The following is a 17,305-nucleotide window of genomic DNA, read 5'->3' as shown; positions in this document are numbered from 1 at the left end:
TGCACTTTGTGCACTTCCAAGGTTTCAAAGAAGGAGTATACCTTTCACTGTCAGTGCAGTAGTGACAGTCACTGGGCTGCGCAAAATTCGAAGAAAAAAAGGGTTTCTTATCATTCATCTTTGAGTGGGGCACTGATAAGCTGCACGGGCTCTCTGCCGAGCCTCGAATGAGGGGACCACATGGGGATTTCTTCCATCTGCAACGTACTTCAGCTACTTATTTCCTTGACGCGTCTTTAATTCGTATATTCAGGTCGTCATGGGTCTCTTAATGCATTATAGTTAGGTCCTTGTGAAAATGTATGCGTAAACTTTTAGAATTGACTCCGCTATGAAAACTATCCGCTTTTTTTAAGAAGGTGGGTCGATTCAGCACTTTGCGTCATACATATGACAAATTTATCGTATAAAAGCACCCAAAGAATGGAGCCTGTCACTATGGAAGGTTGCTGAAGCCGTGAGTATTGTTCTATACTTTAAAACCCTACACTCGCTTAAAGTATAGACATTAATGAACAGAAAATCTTTGCCGCAAACGAGCTAGTGAAGATAAGAAGTGATTAGGTTAGAGCTGTTGAAGATTAGAAGTGATTAGATTAGAGCTGTTGAAGATTAGAATATTAAAGAAAGACTGCTTACCTGTCGTAGGTATTATTTTCTATTGAATTGCGCTGAAGTGTTTTATCCTTGTCACATACTATGAACATCGTACTATGTGAATGGCGCTATGTTTATTGTTATCCTCGATTCAGTGTGCCAACATTGATTATCTAAGCGTGTCTTTTGAGCTTTTGCGAAAACGGCGGCTGAGCGATCTTGATCGTTCTATCTAATACTATAGTTGCACCCCACAGAAGTAACAAAAGTATTAAAGAAATATTTTTAGGAATTTTTATTTGGATGGTTTGAAACATCTCAAAGGTCGTTGCAGAAGGAATCTATTTCCAAAGCTTATCTTTACCCTTTTTTATTTGTCTTATCTTACAGCCTACAAATAATCCGGAATTTTCCGGGGACAAGACATCTCTTCTGACATGGATGACCTCAAAGACTTTATATGCTTACGTGAAGATTTTGATTGCAACTGTTGAAGGGTGCTCAATCTTTTTGACACAATGATTGACCGTCACCGAAACGCCATGGATGACCCAGATCCAATGAGAATGACCGATCTCGAGGCGCTTCTTTCGACTCTGGGGGCGCTTTTCGCCGTGACGGGGTTCTTCTGCGTTGCGCTTGGACTGTCCCTGCCCCATGCCGCGGTCACCGTCGCCGGATACGTGATAGCACCTATCGGTCTTGTCGTGTTTCTCGCCTTCCTCTTTGTCTACCACTCGGGCAGACGGGGTGAGAGACTCTCGGTCAACAATAGACGGAGAGGGGAAGAGGTGACCAACAGCAACGTGCAGATGGACCGTGCGGGTTCACCGATGGTGCCACCGACCCGGCAAGTGCCACCCGCCAAATCGCTCGCCAAAACGCTTTGCGTGGAAAGTGAACAACCCAACACGGTGTATGAAACTTACCTGTGAAAGAGGCTAAGGTTTCCAGTCAAAGCGTTACTATGGAGTTCGATGTTGTGCCTGGTTCGTTTCCTCCAGCATTTGTGTGTATAGCTGGGTGGCTAACTAGACCGTCCCACTCATCTTGCGTGACTTTTGGTCCGGCTGGGAATAGGTAAAGTAGCTGGCCACAACGAAACACCCAGTACGTGCCAGTAAACTGGGTTATGGGAATTGCCCTTGTGGATATTGTGATGTTGCAAGCAGCATAAAATATTCTGAAAGTGTAAGTACCATTGTTTACAATAGCAGCGTCGTATCATTTTTTTTTCAATTCATGGCAAAGGATCCGCCACCATTAAAAATAAATTTTAGTTCAAACAGTTTACTCGATGTCTTTTTATATTCCATGCTTGTCAGTTCATTCGCAATTGCTGGGCCGTGAGAATTAAGTAACAACTGATATTCTTTGTTCTAGAATTCAAATCATTACCGCTGAGGCTGTTTACGTCTGTTAGTATATATATATATATATATATATATATATATATATGTATATCACTGAGCCTGCTGCTTTACCGACAACTATAATAACATTATTTTATTTGTGGTGTAACTGAACGGTATGTGCCTGTCTTGCTCATTTCACAGCTGTCCTGATGAACAAAATGTCCGACGTCTCCGCTTGAAACTGTATATTATGGCAATGTAGTGTACATATCTTCAAACAATACTCTCCTGGTAGTCGAGGAAATGGAGAAAAGGTCGAAGATAATTCAGAAACGTTTTGGGCCTGGCATGCCCTTAGTGGATCTATTTGAACAAGATAACTCCATTCAAATACACTAACGAATAACCTGCCAAGACCAAAACGTTTCTTGATATCTTCGACCTTGTGTACCTCTGCTCAACTGCTGACTGCAGTATAATTTGAATACATAATTTCCCAAGAAATTGTATTTTTTTAACCCATGTAGGTAGATATCAATAGATGAGTAGACTTACAATATGTTAATATTGCATATTCTCCACATCTAATGAACAAGGGATGACAAGGTAGCACAAATGATATCCAAGGTATCACACATTTTTTTCAATACAGAATGTTTCGCGAGTTCACAACAATTTATGTCTTGTGAATGTACCTGTGATTACAGAAGTATAATATTTTTTTTTAAACTCATGCGCCCAAAATGACATACTACTGGCGTAAAAAAAGAACCTGATGCTATCGCATACACTGATGTCTCGTTAACATGGACCTTGTTAATGGGCAGACCCCATTGAATGTGTAGGGGAACGTTTTCAGAGAAGAACTGGGCAAATACATGCATTTGTGTTTCGTTATTATTAAACATTTGCATTATGGACGATATTTAGGGGAGAAACAGTGTTGTCAATATTTGCGAGATACGACTGTATCATAAAGCAATTCGAAAATTTCACACAACGTTCTAGAGTTTTATGAGAGTGAGAATTACACAGAAGCGAGATCATCTTCTCACATACGGTTTTGATATGCTTATGTCAGGCACACAACATGTCGCAGAGTGAACAACAGAGTGAGCACGATCGCATAAGAAAGAATATACAATCACTTCAAAAATAACAGAACGGTTTAAATCACTTCGCGAGGTCAATTTTTCTTCCAGATGGAGCGGGAGATTTTCGACAATTGGAATCTGTGTGGTTCGTCCGCTAGATTAAGTGTGCAAATACGTATATTAAACGTATTCAAGAACGTAAAGTTGATTGCTCTGTTTTGTCGCTGCTCAGACGACCAAACAGAACTCGCGGTTCTCACCCAAGGCAGATTTTGACAGCACTGCGAAGATACGGCACTAATTAGCTCACATAATTCACGAGCTAGCTCGAAATATATTTTTTTGCGGAACAGCTTCTATCAACGTCTCGATTTCTCCAAGGTTAGCATTGAATTCGCTTGAGAGGTTATTGAAGGAAGCTATTTTCCATTTCCAACGTGAGCGATAGGTGCAACGTACAAATTCAAGCGATGTCAAGCACTTCGCTTATTTCAGCCATATCGCATTTAAAGTATCCATTTTCCTCATTGGCAAGCACCAATGTTTCCCTACATTACCCTGTCTCTGCTGTATTTACAAAATGACGATAACGTGTAAAACGTCTGATGGTGTAAAAAGGAGTGTCCTATACCTGCCATAATATTCCGTGCGCACAAAAGAATAGTTGCTCGTCTAGTCGTAAAGGAATTACAGCTACTCTGGCAATGTATGCGTATTCTTGATGTCCCTTATTTAATTCATTTTTTTTAGGAAAATCCCACTGTGTCTTGATAAAGGTTTTCACAACCATGTTCACATCCCGAGTAAGCTATTTCTTAAATATCAGTTGTCCCTTACGTTTGAGTACCACCGTGACAATATCCGACCCGTAAAGAGGGCGCTATGCTGGCGAACGACAGCGAACAGCCGTCCACGCTAGCTACCGTGAGCAGCAAAAAACGTTTTTGAAAAAATGTGTCAGTCCTTTACACTTCCGTTCTTCACCTTCACACAGCACGTGCGCACAAACGTAAACTCGCATTTTCTATTGTCATCAACAAGATGAGAACAGCAAGGTCTCTCCGTTAGATGCCCTGCCTCCAGCACAGCCTTGTTGCCTTCCGTCGTGCTTTGGCCCCACGTGCGTGCAAGTTCAAAAATCCCGAGATACCGAAGCGATACCGAAGGTATAGGAAGCTCTGCCTCTAGCGGAACAACTGAAGGACCTCGTTTGCCGTTCTAGCCCTGTCTGTGGCTATCGATTGGGGACATTGAGCGGAAGGTCTTCGGTTTGGCTGTGTCCATCCTACACACCTTCCAGGAATTGTAACAATCGTTTCGGCTCCGGCCTGGCTTCAAATAAACACCGCCGACGCCGCCGTCGGAAAGCAGCCTGAGCTGATAGCGCTACGGTTTATGGAACTTCCCACAGGGTGGCGCCTGTCTAGCATGGATCAGTGATGTTTGTTGCCACACAACGCTCCGTTTGTTCTGATAATGCAGCCGTCATCCCGACGGCCTCTTTCCCCAACCCTTTGCTGCGTACTCTCTCCTCCTTCCTTTGTTACCTTCCTCTCGTTTTTCCGTCACGTTATCCCTGCCCACAGCTGCGTGAAGAACACCTGTCGTATCGCCGCCACGAGCGTTTGAGTGTGCGCGTCTGGAGCAAGGGCGTACTTTGTTCCCACAAGGCTGTTCCCGCAAACGCGCGACACCCCCCTGCAGCTTTTTTCCTTTGCCTCATTTCCAGCGAGAGTCTACAACGTTTAGCCGCGAGTAGCCATTCTCGGTGCGCCGCTTTCCTAACGGTCGAATAACGGAGGGTTGTTCGAGCGCTAGGACAGAGGCCTGAGGGCGTAACGTAGCTTCGGTGTAGGTGTAGTTTTTACCGCTCCGCTCTGTGGCGTCTGGTGTAGTGAGGCCGTTGGTGTCCGTCTGCCGTTTTCCACTGGATCTGGACCGTCTGCTGGAATCGGTCATCGCCCGCCGGCTATCGTCTGCCAACTTTTTATCGGTAATCTTCGACGGCTGAGTAAGTCTCAAATGTTTGTACATTATTACGTCGATTTTCCTGGGAAACTAAGGACACTGTTGATACGAAAAGGTAGATTCAATGTAGTCGTGGTTAGGCCTAACGTTTGTTTTTCATTGTTTGTTTGTTAATTGCCTTTTCAGTTTAGTTAGTGTGGAGAATCTTCATTGCATTTTACGAGGACCACTGCTGTCGAGATATGTGCTATTCACGTTTAAACCAACTAATCCATAAGCGTTTCGGACACACTTTGTGTAACAGACAGCCTGCTATCATCGTCAAAAGGACCATTAAGCCAGGTGCACGGGCTTAGATGGCTGGCAGCTCGGGTGTTCGGCACCGTATGTCCTGGCGGCCGGACATGCTTAGTGTCAGCTCCTCGAAATAAATATATTTACCGCCTGAACCAGGTTGCAACACTTTGTAATAATGTGGCGGACAAAAAGCGTAATATTCTAATTAAGCGTTAGAATTAGCCGTCGGCATTCGCAGGTTGCACGTTCTTTGCTAGCTCAGCACCACATTCGTTTCACTTGTTTCCCGAACACTTGAATTCGGTATTCAATCAAGACAGCTTCAGTGTTTCAATTAACTTAAATTGCCGACACAAACAAGCTTCTTTTTTTTTTGTCCGGTTGGTATTAGAGAGAGACATGTACGTTCAGATAAACAAGCTTTACTATAAAAGTATGAAGTCACAACAAGTGCTGCAGCTTACCGCCTTCATTGTTTGTTGTGCTGACTTAGAATTCTTCAACCGAGTATCTAAATCATGAAAAGGTGTTAAATTTTTACTGAAAACCTAACACTAGGCATAGCCTGTATTTAAATATCACCATTAGAGGTTCTTCTCTTGATACAATTTCAGCAAATGGCTTCTGATTATTTGTTTCTTAAAAAATTTGGTATCCCAAGCCCACACTGTCCGAAACTTTATTAAGTATGCTTTGATGAACTCGCGGACAACGTTTGGTTTTATGCTGCCCAATGGTATTGATTATTGTTGGCCATATCCTTCAAACCGCGCAATACTGCTCCTTTGTATTCTCCAACCCGTAGATATACAGGAAGAATAAAGGCCCAGGTTATATTCACGGCAACACATCAAGAGAGCGACATGAAGCCTTTAATATGCTGACCGCCGAATGGAATAGCTTTGGATGCAATTCATTTGAAACCCAAATTTATTTACCTTTCATATAGGTCTAGTAAAATTAATGACACTAATAATAGAGTTATGAATTCAGGGTGGATTTTGTCTTATGAAATATTTGTTCTAGAGATACCTATATGCTTATAACGCAGTTTGTTTTCATTTATGTACGATCTCTTTCCGCCCTTTTGCAAATGACTTCAAAGTTCGAAAATCTGGTACCTTCAGATATCTTCCAGTGACGTTTCTGCATAGTGTGATTTTATGTGCATACTTCTGATATACCCGTTTATGTAACAAAGTAAAGTCATTGTCATATTCCTAAAATATAAACATCACATTGTAAATTTGTTATGTGGGTTTTTACGGTGTGACCAGGAAACAAGTATTCTCCTGACAAAGGATTTTAAACTTACGCAAGGCACTCAAACTTTTTTTTTTTCAGTATATGTCAGCATGTAAGTTTGAGGCTTTTATTTTATGAAACACAGGCAATGTGCAATCTTTGGGACATTTCAGTACCGATACTTTGAAGTCATTTGCAAAAGGGCGGAAAGAGATCGTACATAAATGAAAACAAACTGCGTTATAAGCATATAGGTATCTCTAGAACAAATATTTCATTCATAAAATTTTAAATATGAGCATTTAAGTGTCTGCGATAGCCCCAATTACCTCGGGACAATTGCGGATACCAGAGGGCATCATCGTACAAAGAGAAGGGCTTTGTGACACCTTTCGATGTATGGGCGGGATGGGAGTAGACGCGTTCCAGACACTGTTTTACATGGACAGATTCACCATAATCAATGGCGCCCCCTTTGTTGTTTTTGATATTCTTTTGTTACCCGAAATTTTGAAAACCCAGAGCGCAACCGACTAATCGCTCAAGATATAAGTACATGTTTAAGCGATTCATCTGTGGATTACTGTATTCACAGCTCAGGTTCATTACTATGCCGCCATTACGTTTAACGAGTCGCAAGTTTAAAGCATTTTCGAGTAACGTTTCGAGGACGAGCGAATCGTCTAGACGTGGGCGTACGGATTTCCTCCCGGTGAACATCCGGTAACGAGATACATCGCTTATCTCGGGCAGGTGCGCTCACGTGTATTCCTTCCGCTCTGACTCTTCACTCCAGGATTTCGTCCTCCTACGCAGAACTTCGTTTGAAAACTGGACCGGAAGACCGTTCGTAAATTGGACCGGAAGCAGCTAGCAGAGTTCATATGTGGCTAACTCGTCTTTCCGATATCTATCTGATGTGAAAAATCCTGTTTTTTTTTTTTTTTTTTTTTTTTTTTTATGTGGTGTGGTTTGCTTAATTGGTTTGGGTTTTGAGCTATGTCGGTTCCGGGAGAAAAAAAAATAAAATCATGCGTGTACCGCGAAGATCCAACTATATTTCTGTTTTTGAGCACCGGTGAGTATTTGTAAGTTACTGTGAAGAAAACAAAGTATTGTTTAACACTGTTTCCAGAGAAAAGGGATGTACCACTTGTTGTTTAGTTTTTATGCGGATTGATGGTTTCATTGAAATTCGTGCATTGATTCGTTTTTTACTCATAAGAAATGGAATGTCGGTTCATCATTAATGTTTTTGTACGTACGCAAGGTTTATTTTTGGTTCTGTTTTTCGGTGGGACGAGATTTTTTTTTAAACAGATCGTTAGTTACGTTTTTTGTAGTCCTGTTCTTAAGCTTGGGGGCATCGGGGTCACAACAAAAGAGGTGAAATTGGTTAGTTAGTTGCTAACTAAATTACTACGATTTAAATAACTTTCTAAACTATTTTTTTTTTCTGCTTAATCTGTGAGAGTTGACGCTCTTCATCATTCTGGTCTAGCCGTGACGTGAACATTTGGTTAGAAAATTCCTAATGGGCACCACAGCACGAGAAATGTCATCCTTGTACAAGGCTTCAAAACTGAAACTAATTAGCGAGCAGCGAGCGCCCATGATCTGTCCTGCGGCGGTTCCGCAACCGACTTAACCGCTCCATAAGTGACGTCACCAGTTCGACTCCAGCGAAGATTGGAGGGATTCACGTCACTGGTGCCTTTTGCGCGCTTATTTTTTGGCTCAAGGCCATGCAGAAGAATGAAATTTCCCGCCCGGTAGGACACACCGTGAATTTTGCTTAATCGAGATTTTATCTAATTTTATTTTTAAGTCTACAGATTTGTTTTAAAGAAAGCCGTGGAAGCCACACTAATACGGTTTGTGCAGTTGAGTTTTACGGCCAGGGAGACACAATAATCGTCAAGATAAGTGGATCAATTAACTCAAACGTGTTCATTAACTTTGTTATTATTTAAGATAAAGATACGGTTCCAACCAGAAACTTGTTGAGCGTCGTCGAAAACCACCAAGTAAAAATATTAGAAAGATTTGGTGAGCGGGGGGAGCGTGCGCGTTGCTGGAGTACTAACATTAGCGCACACCGCACTCTCCTCGCTACAGGTATTTTTTTTTTTTTATTGTTATTTACTTTGGTAGGAATTCTGATGAAGTTCAGCATTGCTGCAAGTTTCTGATTGGAACCATGCCTTTACCTGCAATTATAAAACATTAGCAAATTGTAGCGGAATAATACATATATATATCGATGATTCCCTCCCTATATTATGTCCTCCTAACCGTATTACTTACCTGCATTAACATATCGCATGAATGTACCTTGACAGCTTTTTTTTTAACAAATATGTAAAACCTATAAAAACACCCTGTATATCAATTAACGTATAGCGTGCGGCAAACATGCTTTGATCCCCTAAATCTTAGTGGCCAGTTCTCCCAGTCAAACAGCTGTCACGTCTACGTCTTTTTTTTATATATATATATAAGACTAGTGGGGACAAGCGACGTTCACTGATTCCACCTAGCCAATGATGAAGACTAACATGACTTCTTTTGCAGGGAACAGCATCGCAACAAGAAAGTACCTCCGAGAACATGGGTGCCATTGCAGCAGACAAGCAACAGCTCATCCGTACCAGGATACGCTACCCGACCTACCTCAATGTCCTCCTTTTCGTCGGTACCATGTCGTCTTGCCTGGGTGTATGCCTGTGCTGCTACACCCTCGTCTACACCGTACATCCTGCCATCTGGATAGCCGGTCTGGCTTCCTTCATGACCGGTGTCCTGGTGGCGGTCCTCACGTTAGGCCTAATCGCCATGACGACGTTCCGCCGGAAGACTGTCGAAGCGTCCTGGATGCCGCAGAGCATCTCGCCGTACGAGGAGGACTTTGGCACCGACTACTATTTCGAGGAGGCTGCCAACGGTCACGTCTACAAGCCCACCACTTATGCGGCTCCCAAGCTCCAGGTGTCGCCGCTGATGGCGCCCGTGAACGCGAGTGTCTACCGCCTGGTTTACGGAGTCGACGGGAAGTGAAGCGCCGGAAGCTTTTGATGAAAATGTTAGATCAGGATAGCGGAGATGTTCCCGGGCTCTGTCTCGTCTACGTCCCAGCGAAAGTTCCTCTTCCGTGGTGTGGTTTCGTAGTTACAACTCTGGAGGTAACATGCTAGTCGAAAACCCACTACAAACCAAGGACTTTATAGTGTTTCGCTCGGACACTTCGTTCCTTTGCGACTCTGAAACAGCTACGTTCCTTTGTCTAGCGCAATTGTTGTGGCCTTGTTGCGAAACCCTGCTATTGTGTACTGACGTAGGAAGAATTTGTTCGTTCGGCATTAATATATGCGAGCAACCTATATGCACCCTCTATTCGTAGTTAAATCCGTAACCAGGTTTCAAAACCCGACACTGTAAAGCTGAATATTCGTGTAGTCGCGGAAACAACGCCAGATGCAGCTTGCCTTTGAAATCAGTGGTGATTTCAACCGAATGATGCTTTAAACTGAACAATGATATGTGCAGTGATTTGTTTTGTTTTTAATTGAGAAATGTCAAACAAAATAACAGAGGAAAAAATGATTGATGCATGGAAGAAACTGATTGATGCTGGTATGCATACAGCTCTAGACTGAAGGCAGTACATGGCAATGAGCGAAACAGCACTTCTTCCCGACAAGGTCTATTCTGCCCACTGTCACCGACGCTTTAAGAAACGTGAGGCGTGCCTCTATCGGTTGGCGGCTCATATCGAAAGCTCATTGGCTACAAAACGACACGCCCTCTATTTATTCTATTTTTTTAACTGTCAGGGAGTATTAGACAAAAGTTCTGAGGCATTGAAATAGAATTCAGTGAACTCCTCGGCTGTATTCTTGACTTCTTGTCACACCACAGAGCAGCCTTGTACACGTTACTTGGAAAAAGAACAAAAGTAATCCATTACAATTGCAATTATTCTTGGTTGAATAACTCGAACTTTTCTGACACTGCAGATTTTCAAAACGACCTTGTTTTTCTGCGTTTTTATTTCTGAGTTTTGTGAAAACGGGTTTTGTACACTGTCCATTATTATATTAGAATCATCGAACTTTAAGAAACTTATCTTTTTAATCCGCCAATCATGGTAAACCATCGTCCTGTCGAGAGACTTGGATCGAGGAATCCTTCATAGGACCCTTGTAAAAACAAAGGGCTTCATTAGGAGCGGGGAAGGGGGGGGGGGGGGGGGGATAGTAACGGTTATAAGTGATTTTATTACTTCCAAATGCAATCAGCATACTCTTGTGATTTTTTCTTAATAAACGTAAACAAATAATTACGAAACTACTTCGAAAATTAGTTGATGACGAGTGATTCCATTAGCAGTAATGAGCACCGTGTGACCGTCTGCTAATACGGAGTTTTAGGAAACAGTTTTTGCACACCCGATACGGTACAATGGGCCCTCCGGTACGAACTGCGCATGCGCGAGTCTTCTGTGGCAGCGCATGCGCAGTGCGTACAAGGGCGTCCATCGTACTGTATAGGTTGTGCAAAAACCTAACCTAACCTAACCTAACCTAACCAAACCCAGTATTCTTTTTTCTTTTTCAGAATGGGAGTGCAAGTCAAAAGCTAGAACGTCATAGTCTTGATCATGTGATAAAGCGGCCCAACGGCTGCATTACTTTAAAAGACTCGCGAGCTTCCTCCATGCACTCCTCTTATAATGAGGAATATTTCTGGCTACTCTAATTTAACCTTTCTATGCAGCCCTCCGTGTGGTGCTTTAATTACTGCATGCGGTCATCACGGAGAGTTCATCGCACATGAACGGTAATGTCGTGTAGTTCAGTCATTTTTTCGCAATCCCTAGTTGCAGGACGCCGCTATCTGGAATGCTGCCGCTGCTACAGAATCGGGATAATTCCTGCATTAGGAAAATGCACAAAACTAATACTTCGTCAAAATTTGGGAAGAGTGAGCACAAAATAGTGGGGCTGGGCACTTGATCGATTAAGCTACCTATTAATCGGTTAAGGCTTTAATCGCGATTAATTTATTTAACCGCTTAATCTGTTAATGTTTGACAAACAAGAAACAAGTCAAACTTCAACACTTTCATCACACAGTTCTGGACGAGTACACCTGTACGAAGTCAAGTTTTCGGTAAAATGTTTACCTAAAGAAACTGTAGGGGATTGGTTTGTTGCTCGAAACCAGTGGAAAAGGTTATAAGAGTCCCAAACAATTCAACGTCGTGCGAGTATTCGTTCAGCGCAGCAGAGACTATTGGGAAGAATCGAAGGAGTTCGCTACTGCCGGAGATATCGGACGAACATCCTTGTCCCAGCCATTAAAGTAATATTTCTTGACTGTGGGTGTGTTTCGGCTGTTCTCAACTACACATTCAGTAAATATCCGAAATAGTACATTGCCCCGTTTATCACATATTCAGCAAAAGCAAAAAACTCACTTTTTTAAAAATTATTTCAACTTTTTTGCAGGGGAGCAAAAGAAACAGATAAATATATTTATTAATCGATTAAAGGATGGCGATTAATCGTGCAACGATTTACAACCGATGCCCAGCCCTACTGAATGTAGTGATAGTCAAATGACGCTCGCTGCAACACGGACACCCTAAACTTTTCTATGACAAAGTGATGATTGTGTCCCCAATTCATTTAATCGATCCCTCGTAGTAGAGGGTCATTTTTCGCAGCAGAGTTTCATTATTTTCTTGAAACATGGAAATATCCATGCTACTGCAGGAGTGAGTTCACTGTCATGATGATAATATTCAAAACAATGCGGGTATTAATGTTTGTAAAGCCCGTGTTCCTGATATAAATAGATACATGCGAGGTCTTTGCTGTATCGCGAATCGAATGCGCTACACCAGTCGGTGCAGTGCGGTCGTGTTCTTTGTATCATTTGTTTTAGAAGCCTTAATGGTACATTTGATAAGGTTTAGCTATGATTCACTAGAGTACAGACTGCTTGTGATAGTCCAGTCTTAGCCATGTTCATTAAAATTTATCTGTGCTCTATGTTTGCATTTCTTATACAATTTACTGTATTCTCGAAAGGTGTGAATGAATGTTTAATTGTGTATATGAGGAATTGTGTGATCTATATGGTTCAGCGTATCCCTTGCGGTCTAGTCGGTCTCAGAGCCCGTTCTACGTCCTGACTTTATATGATACATCACTTAACCTTTAACAAGAATGCAACTGGAATTTAACAGGCTTGACCAATTTGCTATAGACATTTTTAGTGACGTGACAACTTTTCGACGTACACTGGAGTCGATAATTTGTGTATAAGTTTGGATCTATGTGGCTGTCTACATTTCACTTCCAATAACGAACTGTGTACCACTATTTAGGGTATGGGCTGTTTGTGGACACAACAAAATAAAGATTATTATTATTATTATTATTATTATTATTATTATTATTATTATTATTATTATATACCAGTTTTGTTTTCTTTTAGTTATTATTATCGCTGAAATTCTTTACAAAAATCTCCAAAGTCTCGGGAAAGACCATTATATTAGCTTCTATTACAGACGCAGTACTCCAGTGCTAGCATTTCGAACTTGTGATAAATTATATGAACCTTGTTCAAACACTTTCAAGGTCGGTTCACGCATACCGCGCAACGCTTTTAAATTATCACTAAGTGCAGCCCCGAGGCCACGCCGACTTGAACCTAACGCAGTAATATTTTCAGCGCTGACTAAAACAATGAGGTAGCGCTGTATGCGTGAACATTCCTTTAAAGTATATCTGAGATTTCTTGCACGCTGATGCACATGTATGGGCCGCGTCAGCGAACTTTGTTTTTGTCTTCGCACAGTTGGTGGTGGCAATAAACTTTTGCCTCTTTTTATCGGTTGTTGCTGCCTTCAAAATTTAGGCCTCCTGAAACGACTGCTGTCACATAAAAGGTTCTTTCAAATTTATTAAGATGTTCCGTTCACTTCACCCGTAATCAGTATATATAAATATTTCCATTATCACCAAACAATATAGGCAAGAGTTAAGTATTGATTCTTTGTCTGTTACTTTTAGGTAAGAGATCAGCATTAAATATTCGTTTAATATTGAGTAATGGAATCGGTATTCCTAAACACAAACTCGTCAATGGCCCTATAACGCGTTCCCTGTAATTCAAAGCTGATTGCTTATTTATAATTGCTTATGATGTCTCAATCACTCACGTGATCTGATGCATCGCAATGACAATTATAAAGAAGCAGTCAGCTTTTGAATTACAGTACTATTTGATACTATATTATAAACATAGCACAAGTAAGGAACAAAATCGACTTGAACGACTCCCTGAACGCCATGAATCAAAAGAATACCTAATGCCTTCGAACTAAAATTCAATACGTTGTTTTCCTAGCGACTTTTTTTTCTTTTAGGAAGGTATAGAACATTTTGGTAACGATTCTGTCTTTCCTTTTCAATACTACGTCTTTATGTAACTAAGATATCTACGAGAATATACAATGAGATATGGACCTATCGGTCTGTATGCTGCACTCCTCTTTGGCGCCAAATACCGCATGTCTGGCGCCATCAACGATTGGGAGTTCGAACATCAATCGCCGCGGCGTGCGTTGTTTGGGATTCTACTCCTAAATCGATCAATTCTAATATCTTTTTTTTTTTTTGTAGGACGAGTCAGTTGCTTTTTTTTTTGCCATATTTGATTCTTTTTTTTTTCGCACAGGCATAAAGATCTGGTGGTCGTCGCGGCCATCGATTCAACGAGAAAAAAATTGGGCGTCGAAACTTCTTGTTGTGGTACCCCGTGTCGATCATAGCCTAGCAACGTGCAGCTCACTGGAAGTGCCTCCAAATCCACCAGTTGCGGAGCTACAATCGCAGTGCGCTGATCTATATTGGGACATCCTCGCGCCACGAAATCGATGGCTTACCGATCGTAGCGCCTCACTCCTGGAAGCGTCGGTCCTAGCAACTGCGCGCCTTCCGCGACTTACCTCCATGGATAGCTTAGTGCGCAAACGCGCCGACAGATGGCGCAGCGATCCGTAGCGGTTACGTTGGAGTAGACCTGAAGCTCCCCGTCAGCTCGCAAAGGGCAACCCGCTTCAGAGTTGGATAAATTGCACGGGCACTAACCGCGAGAAGTTCGAAATGGGATTGGGAGAAAATCGACGATGCCGATTTCCCAACCTAGCGATTTTATCTACGGCAGGCTTGATCGAGACTCTATGAGGTGGATGTTACAATGCCAAGGACGCCTGCTATCTGCTGAGGCGTTGACAGTGATTGCAGGTATTTATAAACTTTCGATTTTTCATACGCTCTGTGCACTTAGCTAAAGGACTCTATCGGCTTCGGCATCGCATTCTAGTCGCTTTCAGTTAAGAAATCCAATCATTTTAACTATTGCTGTAGCAATCATGTAGAAACTTAAAGGGGTTCAGAATAAAACGCAACAGTGTGTTTCACGCTCCCATTAACGTTTTCCTTGCAGTGATAGTTTTGTTTCCTACACAGTTATTATCGTGTAGGGGACGATTTCGGTACATCAACATTTTATCAGTAAGCGACTTAAATACAAAACCTTCAAGGTTCTTGGTTTGGGAATTTTTCTTTTACTTTTAATCTCACACTTGGAACTTAACTTAGAACCTTGCTCATTTCAAGTTTTACCTCCAATATCCCGCTGATATTTTAATACGTTCCGTAATATTAAATCCAAGACATCATCTGTGATTTTGAAATATTTGCCACTTTACAGTACTTCTGTGTGGGCTTGTAGGCGACATCTATGAACCAGTATGATCACCGGTTTAAATAAATTAGAAGAAACTAAACATGACGTTGCGTCGCCCCTGACATTACCTCGCGTTTTTTTTTTTTTTTTTCTTCTATCGTGTATGTAAAATCTCTTTTGATCTTCTCTCACAAGCAAGAATAACGCTTCTGTTTTGTCGGCCGTTACCGGCACTTTATATAAAAAATACAAGGATTACAAATTAGGTAAGAATATATTTTGGGAACGGCGCAAGATGCAACCAGTTTTACCTTGTCCGGTCTATTTTACGTTTTCTCAATGAATCCGTGAATCTGTAATATTTCTCAACCCTCGAGACGCTCGTTCGGTCCCTAGTTTCTTAGAAGTCAGGGATTGGTGAAAATTCCTTTTAGTAATAATAATATTAGGAAGAAGAAGAAGATTGCTTTGTTTTACTTGTGCGAACAAACAACCGTATCTGTCGCCTGTGCGGTGCGCAGTACACTAACAGCAAACACAAACTTACTGTAAACAACAAACGTGAGAGAAAAAAAAAACTTAAACATATATGCCCTAGCATACTCAGAAAAATAAGTTTTTTACGCACATGTATAATAAAATATTGAAGACAGGTGAATACATCAAAGTTGTCCGGACTAACTTAAAAAAAGTATCCGTAGAAACATTACCATACAGAAACGATTCGAAAATTTACCTATACTAGTTACAAATGCGACTCCACTGAAACTTGCTTCAACCTTACAACCCAGAATACAAGGCCCGTTTCCTCCCCGTCCCCTCCCCCCCCCCCCAACCCCCCCTCCCCCCAAACGCCATTATACTCCACTTTACTAGATTAGCTCAGTTACGGAACAGCACGTAGATGCTGGTTCCACGAGGAGTCCCTGCCCCCCCCCCCCCCCCCCTTTCCCCGCCAGCACCTGCTAAATAAGAAATCCCAAGTGCCGATTTTTTTTTTCGCGCCACTAAAGGAGGTTTGTAAGCAGATTGGACAGGACCGTTCAACTAGGAGTCGTATCCAGTCAGTGAGAACACGACTCCTAGCCGAACGCTGGCGCCGTAGTCGCGTTCAATCTCTGCCCTACGCTGGCCTTCTTTGGTGACGCAGGTAAATTGAGAACTTAGACTTTCTTATATAAAAGGTGTTGCTCCTCCCTCCCCTCTTCTTACCTCTCTGCCGGTTTCGCTTCTTTCAACGCGCCACCGTTTTGGGAACGGCTGCGATGGCAACTACAGCGTGTTCTATGTGATCATGCCCTCCGAGATCCGGCGCGCGTCGGTGCTAGGAGGCCATGATTGAATACATATCTTTCGAAGCACAGAGTCTAAATGGTGTTTCACCGCACGTTATATGGAACACGGAGGGTTGAAACAAAAATCTAGAATGGAAAGTTGGGCGAGTTGGTATGAATCCATTTTGAAAAACAGCGCGAATAACACACGGATAAGAAGGGAGAACACACAGGATGAGGCGCTGACTATCAACTATCTATTCAGAACACACACAGAGGAATTCACGCGAGGGCGGCTTCTTCTTTTTTTCTTCCACCAGTAATTCGCCATTAAGCACGCAACATTGTAAATCATATCAAATTAACCTTTTTAGTGCCTTGGACGAGCTGAGCTCGTCGGCCATTTTTGGGCTAAAAATGCCATGGACGAGCTTAGCTCGTCCAGCGGTTTTTTCGGTAGCCCTCAATTCCACGGACGAACAAGGCTCGTCCGTGTAGTTTCGCGGCGCTGATCGTAGATGGCAGCACTCGTATTAGTTGGCAAATATTTTTTTCGCCTCCGCTGATTTTTTCGTAATAAACTTTTCAAATTATATGTGTAATACTAGAGGAATAAAAATTCAAAATAACAAAAAAAATATGGCACTTTTAGGGTACTTTTGGGAAAACAAAATTGTGGCACTTAAGGGGTTAAAAGTTAAAACACACC

The 17,305-nt window shown here is 42.1% G+C and overlaps 1 protein-coding gene across 1 annotated transcript; it reads left to right on the top strand.

The window, feature by feature from the left end:
- Window positions 1-9,136: 9,136 nt before the first annotated feature.
- LOC8039046 lies at window positions 9,137-13,457 on the top strand. Its single transcript, XM_040213009.3, has one exon. It carries the CDS (start codon window positions 9,167-9,169, stop codon window positions 9,611-9,613), a length of 447 nt encoding a protein of 148 aa, XP_040068943.1. The 5' UTR covers window positions 9,137-9,166; the 3' UTR covers window positions 9,614-13,457.
- The last annotated feature ends 3,848 nt before the right edge of the window (window positions 13,458-17,305 follow it).

Source organism: Ixodes scapularis, unplaced genomic scaffold (assembly GCF_016920785.2).
Source record: "Ixodes scapularis isolate PalLabHiFi unplaced genomic scaffold, ASM1692078v2 PGA_scaffold6__148_contigs__length_123643588, whole genome shotgun sequence".
NCBI classification, from domain to species: domain Eukaryota; kingdom Metazoa; phylum Arthropoda; class Arachnida; order Ixodida; family Ixodidae; genus Ixodes; species Ixodes scapularis.
Note: the sequence above shows the minus strand (reverse complement) of the source record. Positions and strands in the feature narration are given on the sequence as shown.